The following is a 27669-nucleotide window of genomic DNA, read 5'->3' as shown; positions in this document are numbered from 1 at the left end:
TGTCAACAGTCCTCCTTCACTGCCGGCGTACGCCAGTCCCATGGCCAAACCGGTGCCCTTCTCAGGATCGGCGGAGGATTGCAGCGGATTCCTGCTGCAATGCACACTGGTCCTGGAGATGCAGCCGCACCTGTACCCGAGTGACACCTCCAAAATAGCGTTCATTATATCTCAGCTCAGCAGCAAAGCATTAAAATGGGCCGACTCCATCTGGTCCCAGCGGGGCGCTGTAACCCAATCCTACTCGGCGTTTATTTCCCACTTCCGGGAAGTGTTCGGGAAACCGATCACGGACTCTTCAGCTGGTGAGAAACTTTATAATTTGAAACAAGGATCTCTGTCTGTTTATGATTATGCTTTGCAATTCAGAACGCTTGCAGCACTCAGCGGATGGAATGAACAAGCTCTAATAACGACTTATCGCCAAGGATTGCAACCTCGGGTGCGGCTGCATCTCGCTGCATGCGAGGACTCCATCGGCCTCGAAAAGTTCATCCAGCTCTCCATTCGCTGTGCCACTCGCATGCAAGCGTGCATCCAAGAGCACCAGGACCAGTCCCTCTCCAATGTGCTCCTCTGCCGATCCGAACCCGTCAGCACCCCAGAACCAGCCCAAGTACCCATGGATGTGGAACACTCTCGTCTATCGTCGGAAGAACGCCGCCGCCGGCTGACCCTCTGTCTCTGTCTCTACTGTGGTGAACCTGGGCATGCTATTGCTGCATGCCCCACATGACCACCGCGACCCCTGGTGAGTGCTATTATTCCTGCTACTCATAAGATGAAACCACTCACTACTGTCATCAATCTTACTGCCGCTACTGTCTCCCTTTCAGTGGTCGCACTCATCGACTCGGGGTCAGCCGGCAACTTCATCTCCGGAGCCATCTGTCGCCACCTTCGTCTCAAGACCACTCCGTCTCCTACCATCTACACGCTCAACTCACTAAACGGCAGACCCCTGAGTCGTAAGCGCGTCCGCACCGTGGCTGGACCAGTAACAATTCAAGTTGGTTTACTACACCGGGAAGAGGCTCATATGCTGGTTCTGGAGGACTCAACCGCTGACGTGGTTCTGGGGCGCCCCTGGTTGGAGCAGCATAACCCGATCATCTCCTGGAAAACGGGCGAAATCCTGAAGTGGGGCGACACATGCTTCTCTCGCTTTCTGGCTGAACTTCCTGTTCCACCATCTCCTTCGCCTGACCTCTCTCTCTGCGCCACGTCCATCGAAAGTCCAGTCAAACAACGCTCCGTCGACATCCCCAAGTGTTACGCCCCCTTCAGCGATGTCTTCTGCCCGCAACGGGCCTCCACACCGGCCATGGGACTGTGCCATCGACCTGCTTCCGGGTGAACCAGTGCCAAAGGGTAAGATATACCCACTTTCCATCCCGGAGGAGAAGGCCATGGAGGATTACATCTAGGAAGCCCTCGCCCAAGGTTACATCAGGCCGTCTACTTCCCCTGCTGCTTCCAGTTTCTTCTTTGTGGCTACAAAGGACGGAGGCTTGCGGCCATGCATTGATTATCGCTCCCTCAACAAAATAACCGCTAAGTTCCGGTATCCCCTTCCTCTCGTCCCAGCAGCACTGGAACATCTCCGTGGTGCCACTGTGTTTACGAAGCTGGACCTCCGCAGTGCGTACAACCTCATCCGGATACGTGAGGGGGACGAGTGGAAGACCGCCTTCATCACCCCTACAAGTACTTGGTTATGCCGTATGGACTGGTCAACGCCCCCTCCGTATTCCAGGACTTCATTCATGAGGTACTCCGGGAGTTTCTCCACCGCTTTGTCCTAGTCTACATCGACGACATTCTCATATACTCCCGGAGCCAGGCCGAACATCGCCGACACGTTGCGGAGGTCCTCACCCGACTTCGTAAATACAACCTGTTCCTCAAGGCAGAGAAATGCTCATTTCACCAACCTTCCGTCTCCTTCCTGGGTTACAACATCGACCACAGTGGCATCCGGATGGACGAGAGGAAGGTGGAATCCATTACCAACTGGCCAGTACCCACCACCATAAAAGAACTCCAGCGTTTCCTCGGATTCTCCAATTTCTACAGACGTTTCATCAAAGGTTACAGTTCCATCGCCCATCCACTCACCAGCCTGCTCCGTCACCAGCCCAAGTCTCTGTCCTGGACCCCGGCAGCCACCAACGCCTTTAACCAGCTCAAAGAAGCCTTCACCACCGCTCCCCTACTAGTACATCCAGACCCAGAGAAACAGTTCGTCGTCGAAGTGGACGCCTCGACAACTGGAGTGGGAGCGGTGTTGTCGCAGCAGCAGGGGACGCCAAGTAGACTCTATCCATGCGCCGCCTTCTCCCGCAAGCTCAGCCCGGCGGAAGTCAACTACTCCATCGGTGACAGGGAACTTCTTGCTGTTAAGCTTGCCTTGGAAGAGTGGAGGCATTGGCTGGAGGGAGCCAAGCACGCGTTCCTGGTGCTGACCGACCACAAAAACCTTGAATATCTTCGATCAGCAAAGAGACTGAACCCTAGGCAAGCCCGTTGGGCGATGTTTTTCTCCCGCTTCAATTACACCATCTCCTACCGCCCAGGCACCAAAAATGTAAAGGCCGACGCTCTCTCCCGTCTCCATGCTCCTGACGAACAGACCGAGGAAACAGAACCCATCATCCTGAGCTCACTCATCGTAAGTCCTATTACCTGGTCAGAAGAGACCATTCCCTCCTCCAATGCCTCCACGAACCCTCCGCCGGGCTGTCCACCCGGCTTGCTCTACATTCCACGGGCACGACGCACTCCCACCATTCACTCGGCTCACACGTCACTTGGCACTGGTCACCCGGGGGTCAATGAAACCCTCTCGTTGCTTAAAGAACGCTTCTGGTGGCCAGGGATGGCTTCGGATGTCAGAAGGTACGTGCAGGGCTGTAGGGAGTGTGCCATCTCCAAATCTCCTCATCATCTGCCAGCTGGGAAACTCCTTCCGCTGCCCATTCCAGATCGCCCATGGTCACACCTAGGAGTGGATTTCATTACTGATCTCCCTGTCTCAGACGGAAATACCACCATCCTAGTTGTTGTGGACCGCTTCTCCAAATCATGCCGTCTGATCCCACTTCCAGGATTACCCACTGCCATGGAGATCGCCGAAATTCTCTTCAACCAAGTCTTCAGATACTTCGGAATACCAGAGGACATAGTCTCCGACCGAGGACCCCAATTCATATCCAGGGTATGGAAGTCGTTCTACTCCCTCCTAGGTGTGGCTGTCAGCCTGACATCCGGATACCACCCACAATCGAATGGGCAGACGGAAAGGAAGGTGCAGGAGATCGGCCGCTTCCTCCGTACCTTCTGTCATGACCACCAGGACTCTTGGAACCAGTTCCTGGGTTGGGCCGAGTACGCCCAAAACTCCCTCCGACAGTCAACTACAGGACTCACACCGTTCCAGTGCGTACTCGGCTACCAACCCCCACTGTTCCCCTGGGATGGGGAACCCTCCAACGTTCCGGCAGTGGATTACTGGTTCCGAGAGAGCGAGAGGGTCTGGGACTCAGCACACCATCAACTGCAATGAGCCCTGTGCAGACGCAGGATGGTAGCCGACCTCCGACGTTCCAACACCCCTGTCTTCCAGCCTGGTCAGATGGTTTGGCTATCCACGCGAGACATCAGACTGCGTCTGCCCTGCAGAAAGCTGAGTCCCAGGTTCATTGGCCCATTCCCAATCGTCAAGCAGGTCAACCCAGTCACCTATCAACTCCGTCTTCCACAAGGGCCCCGAGGAGCGCTTCTGGGTCCCAAGGAACGACATCTTAGACCCCAGCTTACTCCAAACATTCCACAACAGTCACCCTGAGAGACCGGCACCGCGGGGAAGAGGACGACCACCACGGCGTCGGGGTCCTCGGCCCTCTGGAGCGGGCCGTGGAGGGGGGGGTACTGTCACAGACACGTCAGGTTCCAACCTCCAATCACAACGCACGCCATCACCAGAGTACTGATCACCGCCACCTGCACCTCATCTCTTCACTCATCAACAGCACCATAAAGCCCACACGCACACAGCACTCCACGTCCGGTCTCGTTCGCATATACCCTATGTTATGCTTACCTCAAGGACTCCTCTTCGTATACTCACCTGTCTCCAGCGTGTCTCCTTCCCTCTGTGTGCCTCGTCTGCTGTGTGGGTGTGTTCCTGTCAGCTCCTCAGTTCTCCAGCGATCTCCTCTGTGCTCCAGCGATCCCCAAGCTCCAACATACATCTACCTGCAAAGAGAAAGGACAGTAACTATTCCTCATACTACCTGCTCAAACCTCTATTCAACCAGTTCACTTACCTGTGTGTGTTCACCTGCTCTACTGTGGTCAAATAAACATCCATTACCTGTTACATCTGTGTCTGTCTCCTGTATACCGTAACAAGTTTAGAAATAAATGGCTATTTTCTACCCTAATTTTAGCCCTCTGATTTGAACACTCTGTTTGAAGGGGGCAGGTCTGCTGTGAGACTTCAGTGTAAACACCCTTAAACACCCACTGCTGTGATTGGCTGACATCTTTGCAATTGAAATAAGTATTACATGTGAAATCATTTTGAATACTTTTACCACATTTTTACTATTACAGCTGTCAAGATTAATAAATCATGAAAAGTGTTGATTAATGCATCATATTTAAATCTATTCCTATCACATGGAAGTTTGCAGTGATGAGCACTGAGCAGATGACAGTCGGTTGATCGCGTGAATGCAGTGATCTCATCAATGCAAAGCAATACTGCACTCTTACGAAATGCTTTTACCATAACAATGCAAACAAATTATTTACAAATTTAAATACAGTAATAGATTCACTGTGTAGTGTAAGAGTGTCACTGTAACGGGAGTTTGGCAAGTGTCTAGATAAACTCGTGCTGCATGATCGACAGCTTCAGCCATTATAAAGAGAGTTCTTTGAAGTAAAAATACTAGTATTATTCATTATGAATTTAACTATTGTTACCGGTTTAAAAATGTAATGTTACTTACATTTTGCGAGGTCCTTGCTGATTCCAGAACAGTTGATTCCTGATGTTTGACAAAAAGTTTTTTGGCAAAAACAGTATTGTATTGCGACTTGTTCTCAAAACAGTCGCTGGTAAAATGTACAGTACAAACTTGCAAGTCAGCACTGATGTGACTAGGATGTTCGCTAAAAATTGTAAACAACTAGGCCTACTTTTAATCCACTCGCTGTTCATCGACTGAACATCAGTGGGTGGGGACAATGAACGAAATGCAATGATGTAAAAGTAGGTGTTGTTTTGCTCCAGAGGCAGTCATTTGCAAATGATTGTGCCCCTGTGACATCACATGCCACCTCTGTTCCAAACTGTTTTTTTACAGCTTGATTATATAAATGCTTTTTTTATTGATGACAAGGATGTTTTAAGTTATGGAACTTGCAGGATGTAATAATGATACAAAGACCTCTTATATCAAAAGACCAAGAAAAATTTGATTTCTCATGTTATGAGCCCTTTAATGTGCTGGATAAATGTTTAAACAGCAAAGGCAGGCAGAATGCTGAATACAGAGATGATCTCCACATGCTCTTCCTCTCAGCCACAGGGGTCTGGATGGGAGGGCAGGGCTATAGGGACTATGGTTGGAGAGTGGAAACCTGTTGATGAATCTTGGTTCAGTGAGAGATTCTCATAAATAATACTGTATGTCTATGGACAGATATAAAATGTACGAAGTGAATGTTCTATGGAGATATAACTGAACATACCACAGAGAAATTTTTTTTTTTTGATTTATTGTTAAATAAATGATTAATGGTGTTAACTTGCTCTTGACATTTGACCCATTGTGCTTCTTTTTTTCTTTGTAGATGGAGTCTGTATAACAGCTGACTGCACACACTCAGGTAAAGATATTTTACAACATTCTGATAAGAATGTCAAATAGTCAACTAATAGCCTTTCTTGCACATCTATTTTACGTGTCATGAAACCCCCCTGATTTAGCCTTGCTTCTTTACACCTCAGATTTGAAAAAGACTGGTGGGAAGAGGGGAGACAATAAAACAGACCTACAACATGCTCATTATACAAACACCTTGATGTATTTTAAAAATATAACCCTATGACAATAAACTCAGAAAAATCTTATCATTAGAGACTACTAACAACTGTCAAAAACAACAAATCAAATAAGTTTTGTTAAATTATTTTGAGTAATATCAATAGCAGAGCTATTGGTCTATATGAAAAATGAGGAAGAACATTTAAATTATCTTAATATTTTCATTACGTTTACAAGCACTACTCTGAACAAATGACACATCAGTTTAAAAGAAAGAATAAAGGCATGATTACTTTTTGTCCATTCTTTGAATTTTTTGAATTTACATCATTGTCTTCTGTGTATTAGAATAATTCATCGTGTCAGTGTGTTCATGATCAGACGTAGGCCTACTGCTGTATCGGTGTCCTTATTTGCACATAGATATTTTATTTGAAGAAGACATTATGAAATATGTGCACATAGTCATACACAGTGCTGGTTCATGTTTGGAGCGGGAGAGTATGGAAAATATGTCCATAAAATCTTGAAACATGCTTGCTCTGGTCCGGATATGAAATGTTTTCTGCATTGTGTGTGTTGTTAAACTCATTGCGCCGTTTCACGCAGAAATTACTATCATGCGTACTTCACATGTTTTTTTCCATGTACTCTAGCTGTGACTGCATTGCGACTACTGACTAACTAACTACTGACACAGTTATGACACGTGGCAGCATTTAAATTCTCCACTGTAATGCGATCTCATAACAGCGCAGTGATTGGATTAAAAGATTCTCAATGAATAATATGAAGAAATTGATGGTGTATACACATACTCTCCAGCCACGACAGCCAGTCTCCACTCCGAATTAATGCATATACCTCACTTTTCATGATGCTCATTCAAACTTTGCTTTTTAAATCAGAAAAATAAAAAAAATAACCACTTTTCCCTTTATAATAAACATAATGAGTGCTATTGTTGTTTTCATTGATGTGCATACGGTATATCTGTTAACATCTCAAAATAAAAAAATAAAAAATGGTTTTAAGGTTTCATGACCTTTTAAAGACATTTGTCATTAAATTTTGTCATATTCAAAGATTAAACATAATGTTCTCTGGCATTGTAGCATCCCGTCTTATTGAGAACATGGACCCCACGGTGAACCCCTGTGACAACTTCTATCAGTACGCCTGTGGTGGCTGGCTAAAGAAGAACATCATACCTGAGACCAGTTCACGTTACAGTACTTTTGACATCCTCAGAGATGAACTGGAGGTGGTACTCAAAGGTAGAACAACACCTTATTACTGTTATGGGCTGTAGGGTTGGTTATCAGCCACTGAAAAAAAATTATGCATGCTATATAAGCCAATAAGACCACTTAAAAGAAAAAATTTGAATATTTTTTGCTTTTAATATTATAGTGGAGAAATTTCTGGAAATCCTAGGGAGAAGGGGGTGGGTTCAGCAAATGAACCGAGCCAGAATGTGATGCTGTCTTCTTCCTACAATAAGCAGGTGTCAACTAAGGCAGCTGAAATGGAAAATCTGACCAGTTTAGTAAATGATTTAGAATGTTGAACAAATGCAGAAACTTCAATCCAATTAGCATGATACAGTTAATTCTCTTCACGTGAAGTGCATCAGAAACTTGACTTACAATTGATTTTCATAATGTTTGGCGTCAGCATGTTGCTAAGATAACAATGTGGCCACGAATAAAAAATTAGCTCCGACTTATCTAGTTGCCTCATTTTAAGTAAATTGTTACTGCATTGTACTAATTAATTCTCTCATTTAGATAAATCAAAGCCATGATGCAATAAATTTTGTTTTAATTTAGTTAAATGTGCCATCGAATTGAAAATTGAAATTACCTCGGCATAATTGAATAACAAGAGTTCAGTAGGAATAGGAATCTCGCTAGAGAGGCCAATCTACTTCGAGTGTAACTAAAACAAGCCAATGCACATTGGCATGCAATCATATGCATCAGCTGCTCGCCTCGCAGCGCGGGTATATAATGAGCAGCAGGTGCGTTGCATCTTCAGCTTTTCGCTTCGGAGCCGAACGGTGTTTGTTCCTGTTCTCTGCAAGCGAGTGTCTGCTAGAAGACGAGTCAAGCTTTTTGGTTGAACTTCTCTTTTTTTCTGAGTGCAGGCGAACAGCACAGCAGCGGGGTTGAAGTCCTCTCTTTTTCTGTTTTTGTTTCGTTCGCCGTTTTTGAGCAAATAGCTGTTTTGACAGCGTCGGAAGGCTGTTCTCACGGCCGGTACGGTGCGCTTTTGAGTGCTGAAAAGCCGTTTTTACGGCTGGTAAGAGTGAGCGCCTTCAAAGAGAGAGAGAGAGCACACGACAGGCTGCACACAATCCCTGTCTGTGTTGCGGCGGCCGTTCCCCTGCGTGCTTCAGCACTTTTAAAAGAGTAAAGTCCCTGAAAGAGCTTACACAAGTAGATTCGCGTCTTTTTAAAGATGACATCCTACTTGTGTTTCTGGATGCGGTCGTTCCTGTCCTCACTGACGGCCACGATCACTGTTTCACATGTCTGGGCGCGTGTTGAAATGATGTTCGTGGGTGTTTCATGTTTTCATATGAGAACATGATCACGTCGACACGCCGGTCGTGACTCTTCTTTCTCCGGGAAGCTTGAGTCCCCTCTGTTGTTGGCCAGCTGCCGCTTGTGTGTAAAAGCACAGCCGTGGGTCTGCCCGACACTCTGGGAAGACCGTGGAGATCAGCGAGAGCAAACCTATCGCTCCTCTGCGTGTCGTGTGCCGTCGAGCTGCCGGGCTGCAGCGCGGGTTGTCACGGCAACCCAGCGCTCGCTCGGCGCTCTAGATGCGCGGTTCCCTTGCATAATCTCCATTGTAGCGCCCTCTCTGGTGCACCAGAAGAGGTCTACTTTGCTGATATGGCTTGGGTGACATGAGGTTGAGGGGTTCCTTCGGGGAACCAACCCCCTAGGGCCCCTCCCTCTCTAGCGCATTGCAAGCTGTGCAGTTTCTGGATTGGATTGCTGGTCCTTCTCATAGGGGAACCTAGCATTTCATTCAGAGCTCCAGCTGAGGGACAGACGTCGATTGCAGCATCGGAGAGAGTGCTGTTATGCTCTGGAAATGAGGGTGACGCTGCCCACTGTAATGGTGTGTGCTTATGCTGACTCAGATTCAGAGTTTACAGCCATGCTTTCCTGGGTCTTCCAGATGTGCATGGAAAACTTGGCAGTATGGGGGTATGTTGGTGCCATAAATATGGAATGCCAAAAGTGCCAAAATCTGCATAAGTTTTTCCTCTCTCACTACCCTCTTGGTTGGGGTGGCTGTACACAGACCACACCCACCCTGCATGTGAGGCCAAGGCACTCTTTTTGCATGAGGGTAGTTCTGTACTGGGGTTGAGCTGCGCTTGTTGATTAACCGTGATCAAAGTCACGGCGCAGGCCCTCAGCCAGACGATGTCCACCTCAGTGGTCCAGAAGTGCCCCCTGGCTTACCTTGTGAGGTGCGAGAGGTTGTCAAGCTAAATGCTTTCTCAATGCTCTCATCTTACGAGGTGGCCTTTTTGGTGACACTGTCGAGGACTGAGCCCAGCGGTTCTCCTCAGTTAGTAGCGGATCGGGGAGCTTCCCATGACAAACCATTGAGTTCCTCTTGGGCCGCCCCTCGGTCTGCTCGTCGCCAAGGGTGTCGTCCCCTTCAAGAAACTCTGGCCCAGCAGGCTCTGCTGTGTCCATTGCGGGGAGATGACGCCTCCCGTCTCTGCAGCTGTTTAAGTGGTTCAAGTGAGAATCACCCCTGAGACGGGCGACCCAGAGATGGGTGGGGCTGCTCTTCCACCCCTGGAGGAGGGCCGGGTGGTAAATCCTTTTATTGGGTTTGTTTCTGTTCCGCCACTGACCCAAGAGGCAGCGGTACCCAAAATTAAAAGAGCAGTTCCTCCATTTCCAGGTCTGAAGAGGGTTTGGAGAGCAGTGGGAGGAGAAAAACCTCACCACTCTCATCCCCCTCTTCTGTCGCCAGCGGACAGCAGCGAGCAGCGGGCAGCCAAAGCCTCGACTGCTCCCTCTGTCCATCCGTAGAACCAGGTAAGTGTTGCCTAGCACACTGTGACGCTGCTTCGGGCCGCCTCACAAAGAGAGCCCCCCGAGCCGCGTCCCTGTGTTCCACCTCGCTGCCCCGCTGCGGGTACGCCAGTGGTCCCTTTGGTCCCGCTTGTACGGTCTCTGCGAGCCTGGTTAGCGCTCCCCAGTCCGTCTCGCTGGCTCATTCGGACCATCAGGCTCGGCTATGCGATTCAGTTCGCCCGGCATCCCCCCAAGTTCAGGGACGTCCTCTTCACTACAGTGAAAGATGTCATTGCCCCTGTCTTGCGTGCAGAGATCGCAGTCCTACTGGTGGAGGACGCGATAGAGCCGGCCCCTCCAGCCGATATGAGGTCAGGGTTCTACAGTCCCTACTTCATTGTAGCCAAAAAGAGCGGTGGGTTACGACCGATCTTGGACCTGCGAGTTTTGAATCGGAGCCTGTACAAGCTACCGTTCAAAATGCTGACGCAGAAGCGCATTTTTGAGTGCATCCGTCCCCGAGATTGGTTTGCAGCGATCGACCTGAAGGACGCGTACTTCCATGTCTCGTTTCTTCCGCGACACAGGCCATTCCTGTGCTTTGCGTTCGAAGGTTGAGCATATCAGTACAGAGTCCTACCCTTCGGGCTGGCCCTGTCTCCCTGCGTCTTTACGAAAGTTGTAGGGGGAGCCCTTGTTCCCATGAGAGAACAGGGTGTTCGCATTCTCAACTACCTCGACGACTGGCTCATTCTAGCACAGTCCCGGGGTTAGTTGTGCGAACACAAGGATTTGGTGCTCAGACACCTCAGCCAGTTGGGTCTTCAGGTCAACTGGGAAAAGAGCAAACTCTCCTCACAGAGGAACGTGCTCAGTCGGTGTTGAACTGCCTGAATACGTTCAATGGCAGGACAGCGGTCCCCTCCTGGGGCATATGGCGGCCGCGGCGGCAGTAACCCCGCTTGGTCTGCTTCATATGAGACTGCTTCAACACTGGCTTCACAGCCGAGTCCCGAGATGGGCGTGGCAACGCGGCATGTTCCGGGTGCTAATCACTCAGGAGTGCCGCCAAGCCTTCAGTCCGTGGTCGGACCCTTTGTTTCTCCGGGCAGGAGTGCCCCTAGAACAAGTGTCCCGGCATGCTGTGGTATTCACAGATGCTCCTGCCACCGGCTGGGGTGCCACGTACAACGGGCATGCAGTGTCAGGGGTTTGGACTGGACCCCATCTGCATTGGCACATCAATTGCCTCGAGTTGCTAGCAGTACGTCTTGCTCTGAGCCGCCTCAAAGGGCCGCTACGGGGCAAGCATGTACTGGTCTGTACGGACAACACTGCGACCGTTGCGTACATCAACCATCAAGGTGGTCTACGCTCCCGTCGCATGTCGCAACTCGCCCGCCATCTCCTCCTCTGGAGTCAGAAGCGTCTGAGGTCGCTTCATGCCATTCTTGTCCCTGGTGTGCTCAGCCATGTGGCCGACGAGCTATCACGAGCTGAGCTGCCAGGAGAGTGGCGACTCCACCCCCAGGTGGTCCAGCTGATCTGGAGAGAGTTTGGAGAGGCTCAGGTAGACCTGTTTGCCTCACCGGAAACCTCCCACTGCCAGTTGTTTTACCCCCTGTCCGAGGGAACACTCGGGACAGACGCACTGGCACTCAGCTGGCCCCGGGGCCTTCGCAAATATGTGTTTCCCCCAGTGAGCCTACTTGCACAGACCCTGTGCAAAGTCAGGGAGGACGAGGAGCAGGTCCTCTTAGTTGCGCCCTATTGGCCCGACCAGACCTGGTTCCCAGAACTTTCACTCCTTGCGACAGCCCTCCCTGGCCCATTCCTCTGAGGAAGGACCTTCTTCTCAGAGACGGGGCACTCTTTGGCACCCGCGTCCAGACTTCTGGAAACTCCATGTCTGGTCCCTGGACGGGACGCGGAGGTTCTAGGTGACTTACCCCCTGAGGTACTTAACACCATCACTTCGGCACTTGCACTGTCTACGAGACGTGCTTACGCCTCGAAGTGGAACCTGTTCGTCGAGTGGTGCTCTTCTCGCCGAGAAGACCCCCGAGGATGCTCGATCGGAGTCGTGCTTTCCTTCTTGCAGCAAGGGTTGGAGCGTAGGCTGTCCCCCTCCACCCTCAAAGTCCATACTGCTGCTATCTCCGCTTACCACGACCACTTAGATGGCAAATCTGTTGGTCAGCACGACCTGGTCGTCAGGTTCCTTAGGGGGGCGAGACGGTTAAATCCTCCTCGTCCCCCCTCCATACCCTCTTGGGACCTCACTCTGGTGCTAAGAGCACTTCAGATTACTCCCTTTGAGCCTTTGCAATCGGCAGACTTAAAGATTCTGTTTATGAAGACTTTGCTGCTGGTTGCATTGGCCTCCATCAAGAGAGTAGGGGACCTGCAGTCATTTTCGGTCGACGTATCGTGCCTGGAGTTCGGGCCGGGTGATAGCCACGTGGTACTAAGACCTCGGCCTGGCTATGTGCCCAAGGTTCCTACCACTCCCTTCAGGGACCAGGTGGTGAGCCTGCAAGCGCTGCCCTCGGAGGAGGCAGACCCAGCCCTGGCTTTGCTCTGTCCAGTTCGCGCTTTGCGAGAGTACATAGACAGAACCCAAAGCCTCAGGACCTCAGACCAGCTCTTTGTCTGTTATGGAGGCCAGCAGAAGGGAAAGGCTGTCTCCAAGCAGTGGATGGCCCACTGGATAGTGGATGCCATCGCCCTGGCTTACCAAACTCAGGGCGTGCCCTGCCCGCTCAGGTTGCATGCTCACTCCACGAGAGGTGTCGCATCCTCCTGGGCGCTGGCTCGTGGCGCCTCGCTGACAGACATTTGTAGAGCTGCGGGCTGGGCGACACCTAACACGTTCGCTAGATACTATACCCTTCGTGTTGAGCCGGTCTCCTCCCGTGTTCTCGCCACAGGTCAGAGGCACGGAGAGGCCCCAGCTTAGTGTCGGCTTGCTGCGCTACATGCGCTTCTTTTCTCCAGAGAGTTCCTACAAGGCAGACCCTGTCGAGTCCTCCGATATCCCTTCGGCAGCCGACGTGGCGGAGCGTCTGGCGCCAGGCCTATGCTCCGTTGTATCCTTGAGAACCGGGTTTAGGCTGGGTTCCATATGTGTGACCCTACGGGGATCCCATATGGTTGGTTCCACGGTTGCTCCTAAATGAAGCCCGTGTCTTTCCCTCTGGGAGAACCTACCCTTCATCGGGTTGGAGTCACCCCAGCTCTTCCATATGTAGCACAGCCCTACAGGGTTAGTCCATATGTACTTCTCCACATAACTCCTTCGGGGAAGGATGTGGCTTCCGCAGTGTTCTTTTCCCAGCGAAAGGGTATGCTTTACCAGCATTATCCAATAGTCTCACTGAATGGGTTTTGGGGAACAGCATTGATCGACTCTCTCTGTGTTAGCCCTGTCCCACCATCCTCAGGCAAGGGGGTTCAGGTGGCTTACAACAGAGCGCTGGAAGGGGGCAGCTCCTGTGGCGCTTTGGTAGGGATTCCTATTCGTCGGTCTGTCCGACGTACGTCGAACGTGACCGACTGAATGGGAACGTCTCGGTTACAAAGGTAACCCTCGTTCCCTGAAGGAGGGAACGGAGACGTACCTCCCGTCGCCACAGTCGCTGTACCCCGCTGATGCTGCCGCCTATCCGGTTCGGCTCCTCAGCGAAAACCTGAAGATGCAACGCACCTGCTGCTCATTATATACCTGCGCTGCGAGGCGACCAGCTGATGCATATGATTGCATGCCAATGTGCATTGGCTCGTTTTAGTTACACTCGAAGTAGATTAGCCTCTCTAGCGAGATTCCTATTCGTCGGTCTGTCCGACGTACGTCTCCGTTCCCTCCTTCAGGGAACGAGGGTTACCTTTGTAACCGAGACGATTCACTATATGTAAAGTAAAACATTTCAAAAGTTTTTTTGTTTTTTAAATTTGATGATTAGAGCATACAGCTCATGAAAGTCCAAAATCCAGTATCTCAAAATATTAGAATATTTCCTAAGATCAATCAAAAAATGGATTTGCAAAACAGAAAAGTTCAAGTTCTTTAAAGTATGTTCATTTGTGCACTCAATACTTGGTCGGCAGCACATATTACAGCAAATGACTTGCTCCTAGCACAAATTACAGCATCAGTGAAGTGTGGCATGGAAGTGATCAGCCTGTGGCACTGCTGAGGCACTATTGAGCCTTCAGATCATCTATATATTGTTGGATTGACTGTTTCTCATCTTTCTCTTGAAAATATCCTATAGATTCAGGTCAGGCATGTTGGGTGGCCAATAAAGCACAGTAATATCATGGTCAGCAAACCACTTGGAAGTGGTTTTTGCACTGTGGGCAGGTGCTAAAGTCCTGCTGGAAAAGGAAATCAGCATCTCCATAAAGCTTGGAAGCATAAAGTGCTCCAAAATCTCCTGGAAGATGGCTGCATTGACTTTGCACTTGATAAAACACAATGGACCAACACCAGCAGACGTCACGGCCCCCCCAAATCATTACTGACTTCAGAAACTTCATACTAGACTTCAAGCAGCTTGGATTCTGTGCTTCTCCAGTCTTCCTTCAGACTCTGGGACTATGATTTCAACATGAAATGCAAAATTTACTTTTATCTGAAAAGAGTACTTTCGACCACTGTTCACTGTCCAGTTCTTTTTCTCCTTAGCCAAGGTAAGATGCTTCTGACGTTGTTTCTGTTTCAGAATTGGCTTGGTAGTCCTTTTCCTGAAGATGTCTGAGTGTGGTGACTCTTGATGCGCTGACTCCGGCTTCATTCTACTCATTGTGAAGCTCTCCCAAGTGTTTGAATCGGCTTTACTTGACAGTATTCTCAAGCTTGCGGTCATCCCTGTTGCTTGTGCACCTTTGCCTACCCAATTTCTTCCTTCCAGTCAACTTTGCATTTAATATGCTTTGATACATCGCTCTGTAAACAGCCACTCCATTCAGTAATGACCTTCTGTGACTTACATTCTTTGTGGAAGGTGTCAATGATTGTATCCTGGACCATTGCCAAGTCAGCAGTCTTCCCCATTAGTGTGGATTCAAAGAACAAGAGATACCCGGAATTTATACTGTAGGGATGGTCATTTAATGAAACTCAAATGTAAATATTCTAATATTTTGAGATACTGGATTTTGGACTTTCATTAGCTGTATGCTCTAATCAACAACAACAAAAAAACTTTTGAAATGTTTTACTTTACATGTAGGGAATCTAGAATATATGAAAGTTAAATTTTTTTTAAATAATTTACAATAAAAAAATTAACATTTTCACGATATTCTAATTATATGACCAGCACCTGTACATAAAAAAACGTTCAATGGCACCTTTAAATTATGGCCATGATTTACCTATAACATGGGAACAAATTAGCTGAATTAACAAATTCCTAATTCATGGCCACAATATCTTGTTTTTTCCCCAAATGTCATGTATGGGGCTCTGTACAAAAAAACATAGCACCCCACAAATAATTTATTATATTTATTTACATTTATTTATTTATTTATTTATATATATATATATTTTTATATTGATTGCAGTGTATTTACAAATACAAACAAATTCCCGATGGTAAACTGATACCCTGTTCTATTTCTGACATAATTCAAGTGCCCATGCTACTCCTGATAAGTTGTTGCGTCCAGTGTGAACAGCTTCTAGGTGTTGCGGCATGGTGCGGTGCAACACGATGTAACATTGGTCATGTCCGGTGTAGACACGGTGTATGATTTTAGTTGACTAAATTTACAATAGATTTAGTTAACTAAAATCTAACAGTCAGTAAATAAGAGACAAAAATAAGAACAAATAAATGCAATAGAACTGCCACAGGTTTGTGGGGATGAGGAGAGTTAAGGCTCTACTAGCAAGCAGTCTTTTTTCCAGGCTTACAAACACAAAGATAATCCAAATATGAAAACACAGGAGACGCAACAGCTTTACATTGATAACGACACTGACAAAGACTCCCCCCTTGGTCAGTCGTCACTCCACCTTTGCCATGGACTTAAGTAACTTCTGCTACGCTCCATTCCTCCATCCCTACGGCTGCAGCAGGCTCCTCTTTCCCTTCGGGTTCGCCTCGGCCCTCCATCACACTGGAGTCGCTTTAGTCCTCGGGCAGTCTGGCTCATCCTCAGACGATCATCGCCTTGGCATCGCCCAGGCCTCCTGAGCCAGCAATGTTGCTCTTCTCCATCGGGTCTCCGTCTGCACCCTGGGATCCATCGGCTTTCCCTCTGTCGGTCGTCCCCCAGTTGACATCAGCCTCCATGCCACCTTGGCTCCTCCCTCCCTCAACTCCACTGTGGGCTGTCGTCTCTGGGCTGTCTACTATCTAAAGAAACTGAATAAAGTAATCAAATATAAAATAACAGTGCATAGTCTTCCTTGTATAATCGCTTTATTAAAGCTACTAAAGTTACTCAGTCAAGAGCAGTGAGTGATTTTGTCTTTATCTTTTGTTGCTTGAATTAACATTAAGGACAGCAGAGGGATCCAATGATAGACATTTGATTTTCTCCCAACTATTTACCTTCACTTAAGACATAACCAACTCTTTAAATGAATACTCACCAAAACGGGCACTTTGATGTTCGTGTCTTATCCTTTCAAGTGCGATAAGACATGAACGAGAACTCAATTCAGCCTTCGTATGCCGTGAAAGGTGTCTTTCTGTGTGCGCATTTTGGACGCCATCCAGAATTGAGTTCTCTTAATGTAATTTCAGATGCAGTTATGAGTTTAGATAGAGCTTCTTGACTAAAACAGCACCAAAGAACAGGCAGAATTCATTCATGTTACTGTTTAGTTATGACTTGTGTGAGCTATTTAAAGCTCATTGGGACTCAATGCCTGTGGCTATAATGGCAAAATGTAAAGCTGTACTTCTTGTTCCTTTTAACACAGTAGTGAGACCTGTAAGACAAATACAATTTTAATCTCGAAATGCTGACAGCACTGTAGTGTGTCTTGAAGAACTGTAGTGTGTCTTGTAGACTGACTTGGGGATGGCTCTGGGATGATCGGAGGCCTCAATCTGAATACCTTCAACTCCTGGATCCTCTAGAGCTCTTCTGTCTGACCAGGAATAATAGCATGTGTGTTAATGATCATGTTCCATGTGGTAGAGGTAGGGAGGCTTGACTTGATAAGTGCAGGAGGTTTGGCTATAGAGAGGCTACTGGATGTATTGTGGAGTTAAATGTTATTGAACTCAAGATTCAGGGGTCAAATGCTACCAGAGCTATCACTTAACCTTGACAGTAGCGCTTGTCAAAACATATCTCGCTCAGCCCTTTTTTTCCACAGTCTCTCTCTCTGTGCCACATTTTAAAATGAATGATTTGCGTCAATCAGTGTTTGCTTCATGAGCTTTTCAGAGTGGTAATGAGTTCTTGATTTACAATGACAACAGGCAAAAATCAACATTGTAGTATTTTAGTTGCCAATTATTATCACCTTGATGAGAATTGCCATGACATTTTTCACCTTATTTAATGTTTAATTAATTGAAAATCATTTCTTAATTAATGAACAAACACTGAGGGTTAAAATAAAAACGTCATCAAGAAGTAATGAGGATTGGGACTTCCCCAGAGAAATCTCAATCTCTTCATTAGCATTTCCAGTGTGCTGAGCTTGTGAGGGATGAAAGGGAATTGATTGGAAAATAAGAGTCTATTTAGAGGTTTGATTAGATTTTATGTAAATGCAACATTGATGAAATTAGTGTTCAGGGCCTATGCTTTGGTTTCCCAACCTCACTATTGTATTTTAACTGTTGGGACTTAGGGGTTTAATTTGTAGAGTAAATGCTTATGAAAACTCATGTATCATTATATATGGGACTGTAACCACTATGGGACAATGGGACATGTTCCACTCTAATATTCACATTAGCGTTTGACCATAATGGGTTTTTCAATATTTCTTTGTCAAATGATTAAATTTGATCTCCGTCAATTGTAAATGTTGTCACATATGAATGATTATATAACCTTTATTTACCTAAAAGCAGCATGAGTGTCAAGGCTTTGCAAGAGGTTGGACCCAGATGCAAATGAGCAAACAATGGGTTTTTATTAAAAAAAAAAAAAAAAAACTAGACTAGAGACAGCAAGGAGAGTGAGGCATGAAACAGTTCAGACATTAAGTTAGATAACACAATGACTGACAGGAAGGATTACCGGTGAAATGGTCCAAGTTGGCAACAAAGCCCTATTCGGATGGGATTAGTTTTACATGGGGAGGTGGAGTAATGTCATTTTACCTCAGGACATCTGTAATATTAATGGCCAATTCGCACAGGATAAGACATCTCAGTAAAACTAGCAGAAGTGGGAGGGGTAACTTGATTTACACACCGCCGTCACCTCCCTGTCGTCATGTGGGTATACGTTGCTTCCTGATACCATGTGCGCAAACACATACAATCTAAATATATAAACTATATATAACCGTTAGGTCCGGTCAAATGATTTATTAGTTAAATTCTGATTGGATTATGATGGTAATAGGCACTTAGCTAAAGCTAAATTTAGTTCTGAGCCACTGACAAGTGTTTTCGATCTTCTTTTTGCTCTGAATGGTATGTGGAAAATACTTGAGGTTTGCCACAGACTTGTCCCACCACCTACAACACAACTGAATGTTTCTTCAAGTGCTTCCATGCTTAAAAAAATGCGCAGAAAACTACTTTTAAACAGGAAATGACAGAATTTTACCGTACATATTTACAGTGGGTCTATTTGAATGGGATTAGTATTACCTGAGGTAATTTTTCTGGACCTTTTTACAGAAGGTAAAAGTCGCCATAATCTTTACTGACATTGTCTATAATCACGTCCGAATACTTACTATCAAATACACAAATAGTATTCAGGCCAATTAAGTGATGACATGTGGCTTTTCAAGAAGTCAGAGAGAGAAGGTACAGTATCATCATGGCCTGTGTCTGGATGGAGACTGAACTGTACTGATCCCAGCAAACTTTCTGACCATGATTCCAGTTTGGTTTTTTCTTTGGGAACTGTTCCACAAATGTTCTTTGTGGGTTTTGAATTTTTATTAAGCTGCACATAAGTTGCAGAAGGGCAAGTTTGAAGGGAAAGAGAACAACACAAAACAGATAAACACCTTTTAAGATCAGTTATTAGTGTATTTAGTGTTTTCTACATTTAATGAGGATCAATTAATTTTGTGCTATTCAGTAATGTTTATGAAAAAGCTGCAGTCAAAAGTTTAAACTGATAATATTATTTAAATTTGTTTCAAAGTCAGATTACTTCTTATTCCTTCCTAAAGAGGCTGTTGATTTGGTTTAGCCATAAATGTTAATTAATGCATTAACTATTAAACATGTACTAAAATGTAGTTAAGGCTGTCGTTATTCATGTATGAATCCATATGACTCCTGTCATATTTAAGGTTAGCTATTCATTGGTTCATGATTAGTTCATGCTTTTAATAATCATTAGTTCATGCTGAATTAAGTATTAATTCAGCTATCAGTACATGATTATTCATGGACCCTTATTGTAAAGTGTTACCCATACTTCACTTACTGCATTGATAGTATAGTGTGTTTTCCAAAGATCACACCTTAAAATTCTCTTCAAATCAGTGCTAAAAATACTTTCATAATGCTTATATTGAAATTTTGCCAGTCTGGAGTCTGATGTCTCAGTGATGAATGCACTGACCCTTCATAACAGTTCAATCTGATGGGGTCACAGAGAAACATGTTCCATTTAACTTTTGCTGCAGGTTTTGATTGCCTCTATTTAATCTGACTGAATTGTACTACATTTCTATTAGCATCTAAGCAGTTGCATTTTTCAGCAGTCTTTCAAATGTCTTATTTTCAACACAAAGCTTCACATTAGGGTTGTGTATCTGTATCTGTAAATTATTTGTATCTGTATCTGTATTCGGATAAAATTGAAAGTGTGCGGAGCTTAACCCGGACGTTCATAAAATTAGATGAGAAGCCTGTTTTAAGTGTCATTTTCATTTACTAATTATGACTTGTATAACTCAAAATATTTTAAAACACAATTTCTTTAAATATATTCTAATTAAAACAACAATAATACTAAATATTAAAGTTATGTTAGAATAATCATCCACCATCTCAAATAAGAGGACTGTAGAGCTGATTAGAGAACATGGAAGTTGTAAGAAACTTAACTTTTAGTTATAACTTTTAGTAATATCTTACAGTATCTTACAGTACCTTGAATATAGCCATTTACACTTGATGTTCAAATACTTTATCTAACCAGGGGGTATTTTCTGTTCTTGGTCAAGAAGCATGTAAAACACTATATAAATTTCAATATGTGAGTCAGCAGAAACGCTGGAAATCTTGAGTTACAGTGTAATTAAAAAGACCTATAGTGAGTGTAAAAGGTGATAAGTCAAGGAAGAAATATAGAAACTAACAGAGAGATAAAGGAAGAGGAAATGGAAGAAAACGATGAAACTTAAAACAGAGGCCTTTGCATTGTTATTTTCCCTTTTTTCCGTAGACAGTGCATTTGCATGAATTCATTCCTGCAAACAAGGACATTTGGCTAGCACAGAAAATGATAAATGCACTACATTATGGATCTTAATGTCTAAATATTAACATGTCTCTAGCAGACTTAGACCACTATGATAGGCTGTGAGAGGCATAATCCAGATCAACCTGAAAGAAAATGGTACATAAACACAAAAAGCATTCTTAACAGGGCCAGCAGAATACTCATGCATATACATGCAGGAGATGCTCGAGGGAAGGGCTGTTTCCTGCCGGGACAGAGTGGGCTTTGTCGGGAGATGTGGGTCAGATAAGGCTACTGCTGATCTCAATATCAAAAAGTAACTTTCAATGGGGCTGTATTCTAGCGAGAGAAAAAAACAAAAACAAAAAACCCCCCAGTAGTTTAGCTTTGATATAGATACATCTGTTTTTAGATATAGATACATTTATTTTCACTTCAGTGGCCGTTTTTGGATATCGAGTGCTGTTTAAATATTTTTTTATTTATAATTTAGTTTCCACAAATTAATAATACAAAAAAAGAATAACAAATTTCATGTTTAATTTAATGTTTAATTTAAAGCTTTTAAACTTGTGGGCAAGTTTGGGTGAGTAAGGGCAAGATAGTGTCTTGCTAATCAAACAACGAGTAACCAAGGTGACTAACCTGAAGCAGGAACAATGAACAGAGGATACAGATAATAGAGCAAAACCAACTCAGGGTAAAATTCAAAACACAGAAAAAAAGATAACCCTGACATCACTCCCTCCTCAAAAAGGAATGTCTATGTTTGTATGACATGCCCTTAAAACATAAACTGTCCAACAGAGGGTGGAAGGGTGCTTAGGTGGGGGGCGCAGGGTAGGCAACCAGGACCAGGGCGGAAAGGCGGAAGCAGCCAGGGTGAGATCCTCAGCAGAATATCCAGGACACAGCAGAGTCCACTCCCATGACAGAGTCAAGGGAGGGAGGAGCCATGGGGGAGACATGGCAGCCGAGACCAGGGGAATGCCAGGACGAGACAAAGCCAGCTGGAGTGGAGACCCATGTGGAGTCGAGGGATTGTAGGGACTGGGTGACGACGAAGTTCCTGAGGACTGAAGCAAAGGCAGAGCAACCGAGTACCAAGGTAGAGGGGTGAAAGGACAAAGCACACTGCTAAGATGGAGTCGACTGCTTAAAAGGCCAAGGTGGAGTTACAGGCCTGGAGGTTTGAGGTAGAGCACAGGAGTTGACACCCCTTGGCTGAGATGGCAAACTTGAAGTCCAAGGTGGATCCAAGCAGGTGGGCAGAGCCATAGGAAAAGCTGATGGGCTGAGAGGAGACAGTGGAGTCAGGGCTGAAAGACTGGGCAATACAGTCAGGGCTTTCACTAACTGCCATTCTGGCTGATACAGGACAGTTCATGGAACTCAGTAACACCTTTGGCCAACACGGGACATAAAAAAACACACTATGGAATGGCTTCTCTGGCTGACTCAGAACTGGCTGAGGAGGTGGCAGTGGGAGGCAGAGTTTGAACTTTAACAACCTCATTAGTTCAGCACTAGATGATGAAATCGGTACATTACACAGCAAAACAGGCAGTGGAAATTCCACACACTCGAAATGAATTAGCACTTGTACCCCCACCACTATAGAGGGGGTAGGGTTCCACTTCTTCCCCTTGTACTCCACCAAAATTCCCTCAGGGACTGACATTGTTTCCGGCTCACACACCTAGTCAGATGTTTCTTCGGGCTTGGGCTCTGGGATGATCTCTCGCTCATGCATCCACTCTAGCACTGGTATCGTGGCAGGCTCGGGCTCCGCTTCTGCGGTGGGTTAGGCTAATCTGTTTCTGAGGTGGCTGTGGTGGTGACTGCAGCTTACGTGCTGTTTTCCTCCTCATTCTCGCAGATGGTGAAGGGGGAACCGTTGTTGAGGAGTCCCGTGTGCCACCAAGTTGCCACCCTGAGCCCATGCCACCCATGCCTAAATCCACCACTGGATATTTATTCATAAATACAGCCACTGGCTTTGTTACTTAATGAACAAATGACTCAATGGCTCACTCATTAAGACAGTGACTTACCGGCACCTACCTGCGGTTTTTAGTCTAATATTTAAAAGTATCCATGCCCACGGACCGTTGGCTGAACGTCTGATGCATATGGCACACTTATCTGGAAACACTTCAGCAGTATCGAAGTCGTCATCTGGTTGGTTTAATTCTACAAGATGTCTGAGAGACATGTGTGTTGTGTTCTTTAATGGTCCGCTTGGAAACAAATGACGTCATGCCAAACCCCCTCGTAGAAGAATGCCGTCATGTTTACAACTGTGACAATGAGCGCTTATCAGGATCAAATAAATGCCAGATTTTCAAAAGTATGTGAAGTTCACGGCTCCATTGTTGCAGTAAACTTGCACAACGTTCTTGAATGAATAATTTATAGATGCACGCCGGTCTGTTATTGTAGGGACACTGACTTTCATTTTCACACCCCTAAACATGACGTGGAACAAAACTAACTCTGATTGGTTGCTTTACATGTCAGTCAAACGTCCTTTTAGATGGCCTTTAGCCAATGAAAGCTGTGATAGAGTCCAGACCTTCTGCCGTCAGTCTGAAGGTCTGGCTACGCAAGACTACACCTAACTTCTGCAGCAGTTTATTTCAGCCACAAAAGAAGCAATATCACCATCTACAGGGCATTGAAGGTACTATATCATGTGTGCTTTGCCCTTACTCATCCAAACTTGTCAACAAGGCTAATTTACACAAATGTGAGTGCATTAGCAGGTAGTTGCTGAATCACAAGTGTTTCGCATATGAATATGAGATGAAGACATGGCTGCAGTCGGTGATGAGACAAAAACCAGCACTCAACATTATTTTATTTATTTGTTATATTAAACAGACCTTTTTGAAGGATACTGGTTTACATATCTCCTTTTAGAGCACTTGTGCTAAACTGAGACTTGAGTGAAAATGTTTAAGAGGCTGTTGTGTCAACCTTGTTTCATTGCAATTTTAAGCTGTTCAGGTTTATTTTGATTTTAGTAAATAAACTTATAATTGTTTCCTCACAAATCAACTATTTGTTTTTCACTGGCATGTCTCTAAGGTGTTGAGGACTACTGCATTTTCGAGCCTACTTTCAGTATGAGTAAAATACTTAAGTACTGTTAAAATACTCTAAGACTTTTACTCATGTCAAAGTGAAATTGTTGACTTGTAACATGTAATGGAGTCATTTTTGCTGTAAGGTATCTGAATTTTTACTCAACTATGGTTCGAGGGAACTTGTGCTGCATCAAGGATGCTTTGGGAATGCTTCTGCGTGATTGCATCTGAAGCACATGTGTGAACTCAGTCCAGTGTCATGACAGAATGTCACAGGCGGGGAGACGTCAGGATCAGGAAGCTATAAAGCGCACCCAGACCAAACATTATTAGCTTCTATGCCTCAGCAAGCTCTCTGTGTGAATTGTCTGTCTGAATTAGTATTGTTTGTCCAAGTTACAAAGCACACGCACAAGTCTGCTAGCTGTCTCACGCCACAGAAGTCAGATAAATCCCAACATATAGAAACTCTTTTACTTAGATATCATCACATAGAGACTGTGTCTGTACCCCGAATTAGTAAATACAAAAAAACTCCCAAACCCATTTAAGGGTAAAAATTTAATTGATGTTCAACAAATAAAAAACAGATATAATACTGATGAACAAATGATATAGCTTGGGTTGCTGAATATTAGATCCCTTTCTTCAAAAGCACTTATTGTAAATGATATTAGACAATAATCTAGATTTGCTGTGTTTGACAGAAACCTGGCTAGAACCAGATGATTAAATTTTTTTAGATGAGTCTAGCCCTCAGGGTTACTATAATTGACACGAACCGCGTCGGAAAGGCAAAGGCGGGGATGTTACTGTAATTTATAGTAATATCTTTAGTATTACTCAAAAGTCTTTCAAATATAATTCCTTCGAAGTGATGGCGCTTTATGTAACATTATGTAATGTAAGTGACAAATGCCATTTGAAATTCATGCTGGCTACTGTATACAGGCCACCAGGGCACCATACAGTCTTTATCAAAGAACTTGCTGATTTTCTATCGGAGTCAGCCCATTTAGCCCATATCATAGTACTGAGACTGCTCTCATTAGAGTTACAAAAGATTTGCTCTTATCATCAGATCAGGGTTGTATCTCTCTATTAGTGTTGCTGGATCTTAGTGCTGCTTTTGACACTATCGATCACAACATTCTTTTAAATAGACTCGAAAATTATGTTGGCATTAGTGGAATTGCATTGGCATGGTTCAAATCATACTTATCTTACTGTTATCAGTTTGTAGTAATAAACAAAGAAATGTCATATTGATCACAAGTTCAATATGGAGTACCACAAGGCTCAGTACTAGGACCATTGCTTTTCACTCTGTACTTGCTACCCTTGGGAGATATCATTAGAAAGCATGGCGTTAGTTTTCACTGTTACGCTGATGATACTCAGCTCTATATTTCTTCGGACCCTGACGAAACTTACCAATTCACAAAATTAACAGAATGCATAGCTGATAAAAAAATTAAAAAAAATTTGATGACCAGTAATTTCCTACTACTAAATTCAGAAAAAACAGAGATTCTAATTATTGGACCAAAAACTTCTGCACATAATAACCTAGAATACTGTCTAACACTTGATGGTTGCTCTGTTAAGTCTTCGTCATCAGTTAGGAACCTGGATGTGCTCTTTGATACCAATCTTTCATTTGAAAGCCACATTTCTAGCATTTCATGCAGACCAAATGCGTTCATGACCTCAAGGCTAGATTACTGTAACGCTCTACTGGGTGGTTGCCCTGCTCGCTTGATAAACAAACTACAGCTTGTACAAAATGCAGCAGCTAGAGTTCTAGAACCAGGAAGTATGACCATATTAGCCCAGTTTTCTCAACACCACATTGGCTCCCTGTTAAAAATCATATAGATTTTAAAATCTTGCTAATTACTTAAAAAGCACCAAATGGTTTAGCTCCTCAGTACCTGAGCGAGCTCTTAACACATTATAGTCCTTCATGTCTATTGCGATATCAGAATTCAAGCCAGTTGATAATATCAGAGGAGAACTGGCCCCCCGACTGAGCCTGGTTTCTCCCAAGGTTTTTTTCTTCAATTTAACACCTGTTTGCCACCTGATGTCACCTGTTGGAGTTTGGGTTCCTTGTCGCCGTTGCCTTTGGCTTGCTTAGTTCGGGACACTTGACATTCAACAATGTTTTGATCTGCCTGCATCGACACCCTTGTACATCACTGTTTACTCCAGTGCTGATATAGATAAATTAACTAAATTAATAACTATTGATTCGTACAACGGAATTAATCAATACTGAATCTATTTAAGCTGATTTTGCCTTTTGGTCTAGCACTATCACCCCGCACTTTCACGAAATGTTAAACTATATTGACTATTGGTTAATCTTAGCACAATTGGAACAGATGGTGGTTCAGCATTGAGATGTCGTCTTCGCTAATATGAAAGACCTGGGGTTAAGGCTGTATGCCAAGTAGAGCGTGTCTTTCAACTGAGGTTGTTGAGACCATATTTCACCCCACAAGGAAAATGTATGCATTGAAGTGGAGGGATTTCACTTCATGGTGTGGAACTCAACAGTGGGACCCAGTTAACTGCCTGGTTGGTACAGTGCTGGAGTTACTGCAGGATCATTTTTTTCCGCAGGGTTATCCCCTTCCACACTGAAGGTGAACGTGGTGGCTGTAAGGGTGGTCCACCTACAGGGGTTCAGGCTGTAAGGGTGGTCCGCCTACAGGGGTTCAGGCTGTAGGGTGGTAATAAACAAGAAATGTACAGTTTTCTGCCATCTTGCTGATAATGTTGTATCTATATGGGATGCGTCTATCTTTCCCTCAACACTTCTAAAAGGCAAATAGAAATTGACTTACCACAACAGCTGAAGAAAGAGAAGATCAAACCTCTTGCTTATTGCAAATCCCAATTTTCTGCTGAAAAGACACTCTCCAACTTGAGATGGGAGATCACGTCAGGGTCACCAATTTGTAAGGACCACCCATCAGCCCAACGACGGAATCCGACGGCCTGGGCGAAGGTTTAACACTCTGAGGTCTGAAAACGCGCCGGCGCGTTTTGCAGGTTTTTTTTCACATTGCAGCAAAACAGACTTAAAATACTCCGTCATTTTTTGTCATAGAGACATAAGTAATATATCAATTGAAACTATAGAATATCTTCTTTTATTTGTATACACTCAGAGTAAAAACACAATGTTGTGCTTTTTGTAAAATAAAGAAAACTAACATGATGCGTGATTTCTCCTCTCCCTCTGAACGAAGTCCAATCTGATAGTTCTCAGAAAATGAACTGTAACTTAGTGAATACTAATCACAGAAAAATTAAACTTATGTCTAAAAAAACGTTAAGATGTCAGGTTTTAAATCATGTAAGTCAAATCGAAAACAAACCTTCTGTGTTTATGTAATCTGTATGAAAAGAGAGCCATGTCAGAAGTCCGTGATTCAGCTCATTATCTGCTAATGCGGCCACGCCCATGGAGCCAGCGCTATTCAGACGCAAATTCAGAGGCAATACATGCATTCATCGTCTCAATCGTGTATTTATTGTCTTGAAAAGTGTTTATCTGGATGTAAAAGTCATGGTTAGGGAGCTCTAGAAGACATGCAGTTAGTTCCTGTTTTCTTTTCTTCTATATATGAATTTTAGATGAGTTTTTGTTTCTTTAGCGCCCTCCGGCTGCAGTATGAATTGGAAACTCCATTCATGGAATAGCCTCTTCTTCTTTTAGATGAATTTGTGGACTAAAAATGCACAGAGAGCGCCCTCCGACTTCAAGGATGAATTGAAAACACCAGTGCTCATAGTAATGACAATGAATATTAAATAAATATAACTTCTCTGTATAGAAAATTGACATAAGCATATGAGAATCCAATATTTCTC

At 44.8% G+C, this 27669-nt stretch overlaps 1 protein-coding gene across 2 annotated transcripts in view; it reads left to right on the top strand.

Moving 5' to 3' along the window:
* Nucleotides 1-27669, top strand: part of LOC125280557 (neprilysin-like) — a 71737-nt gene that overhangs the window by 22604 nt on the left and 21464 nt on the right. For both annotated transcript variants that reach the window (XM_048211205.1, XM_048211275.1), the window contains exons 3-4: nt 5866-5901; nt 7175-7336. In XM_048211205.1, the coding sequence (XP_048067162.1) occupies nt 5866-5901; nt 7175-7336 (198 nt within the window). The remainder of the gene's footprint in view (nt 1-5865; nt 5902-7174; nt 7337-27669) is intronic.

The sequence above is a fragment of the Megalobrama amblycephala genome, linkage group LG1 (assembly GCF_018812025.1).
Source record: "Megalobrama amblycephala isolate DHTTF-2021 linkage group LG1, ASM1881202v1, whole genome shotgun sequence".
In the NCBI taxonomy this organism is placed as follows: Eukaryota; Metazoa; Chordata; class Actinopteri; order Cypriniformes; family Xenocyprididae; genus Megalobrama; species Megalobrama amblycephala.
The sequence above is the reverse complement of the archived record's forward strand: the minus strand, read 5'-3'. Positions and strand labels throughout refer to the sequence as shown.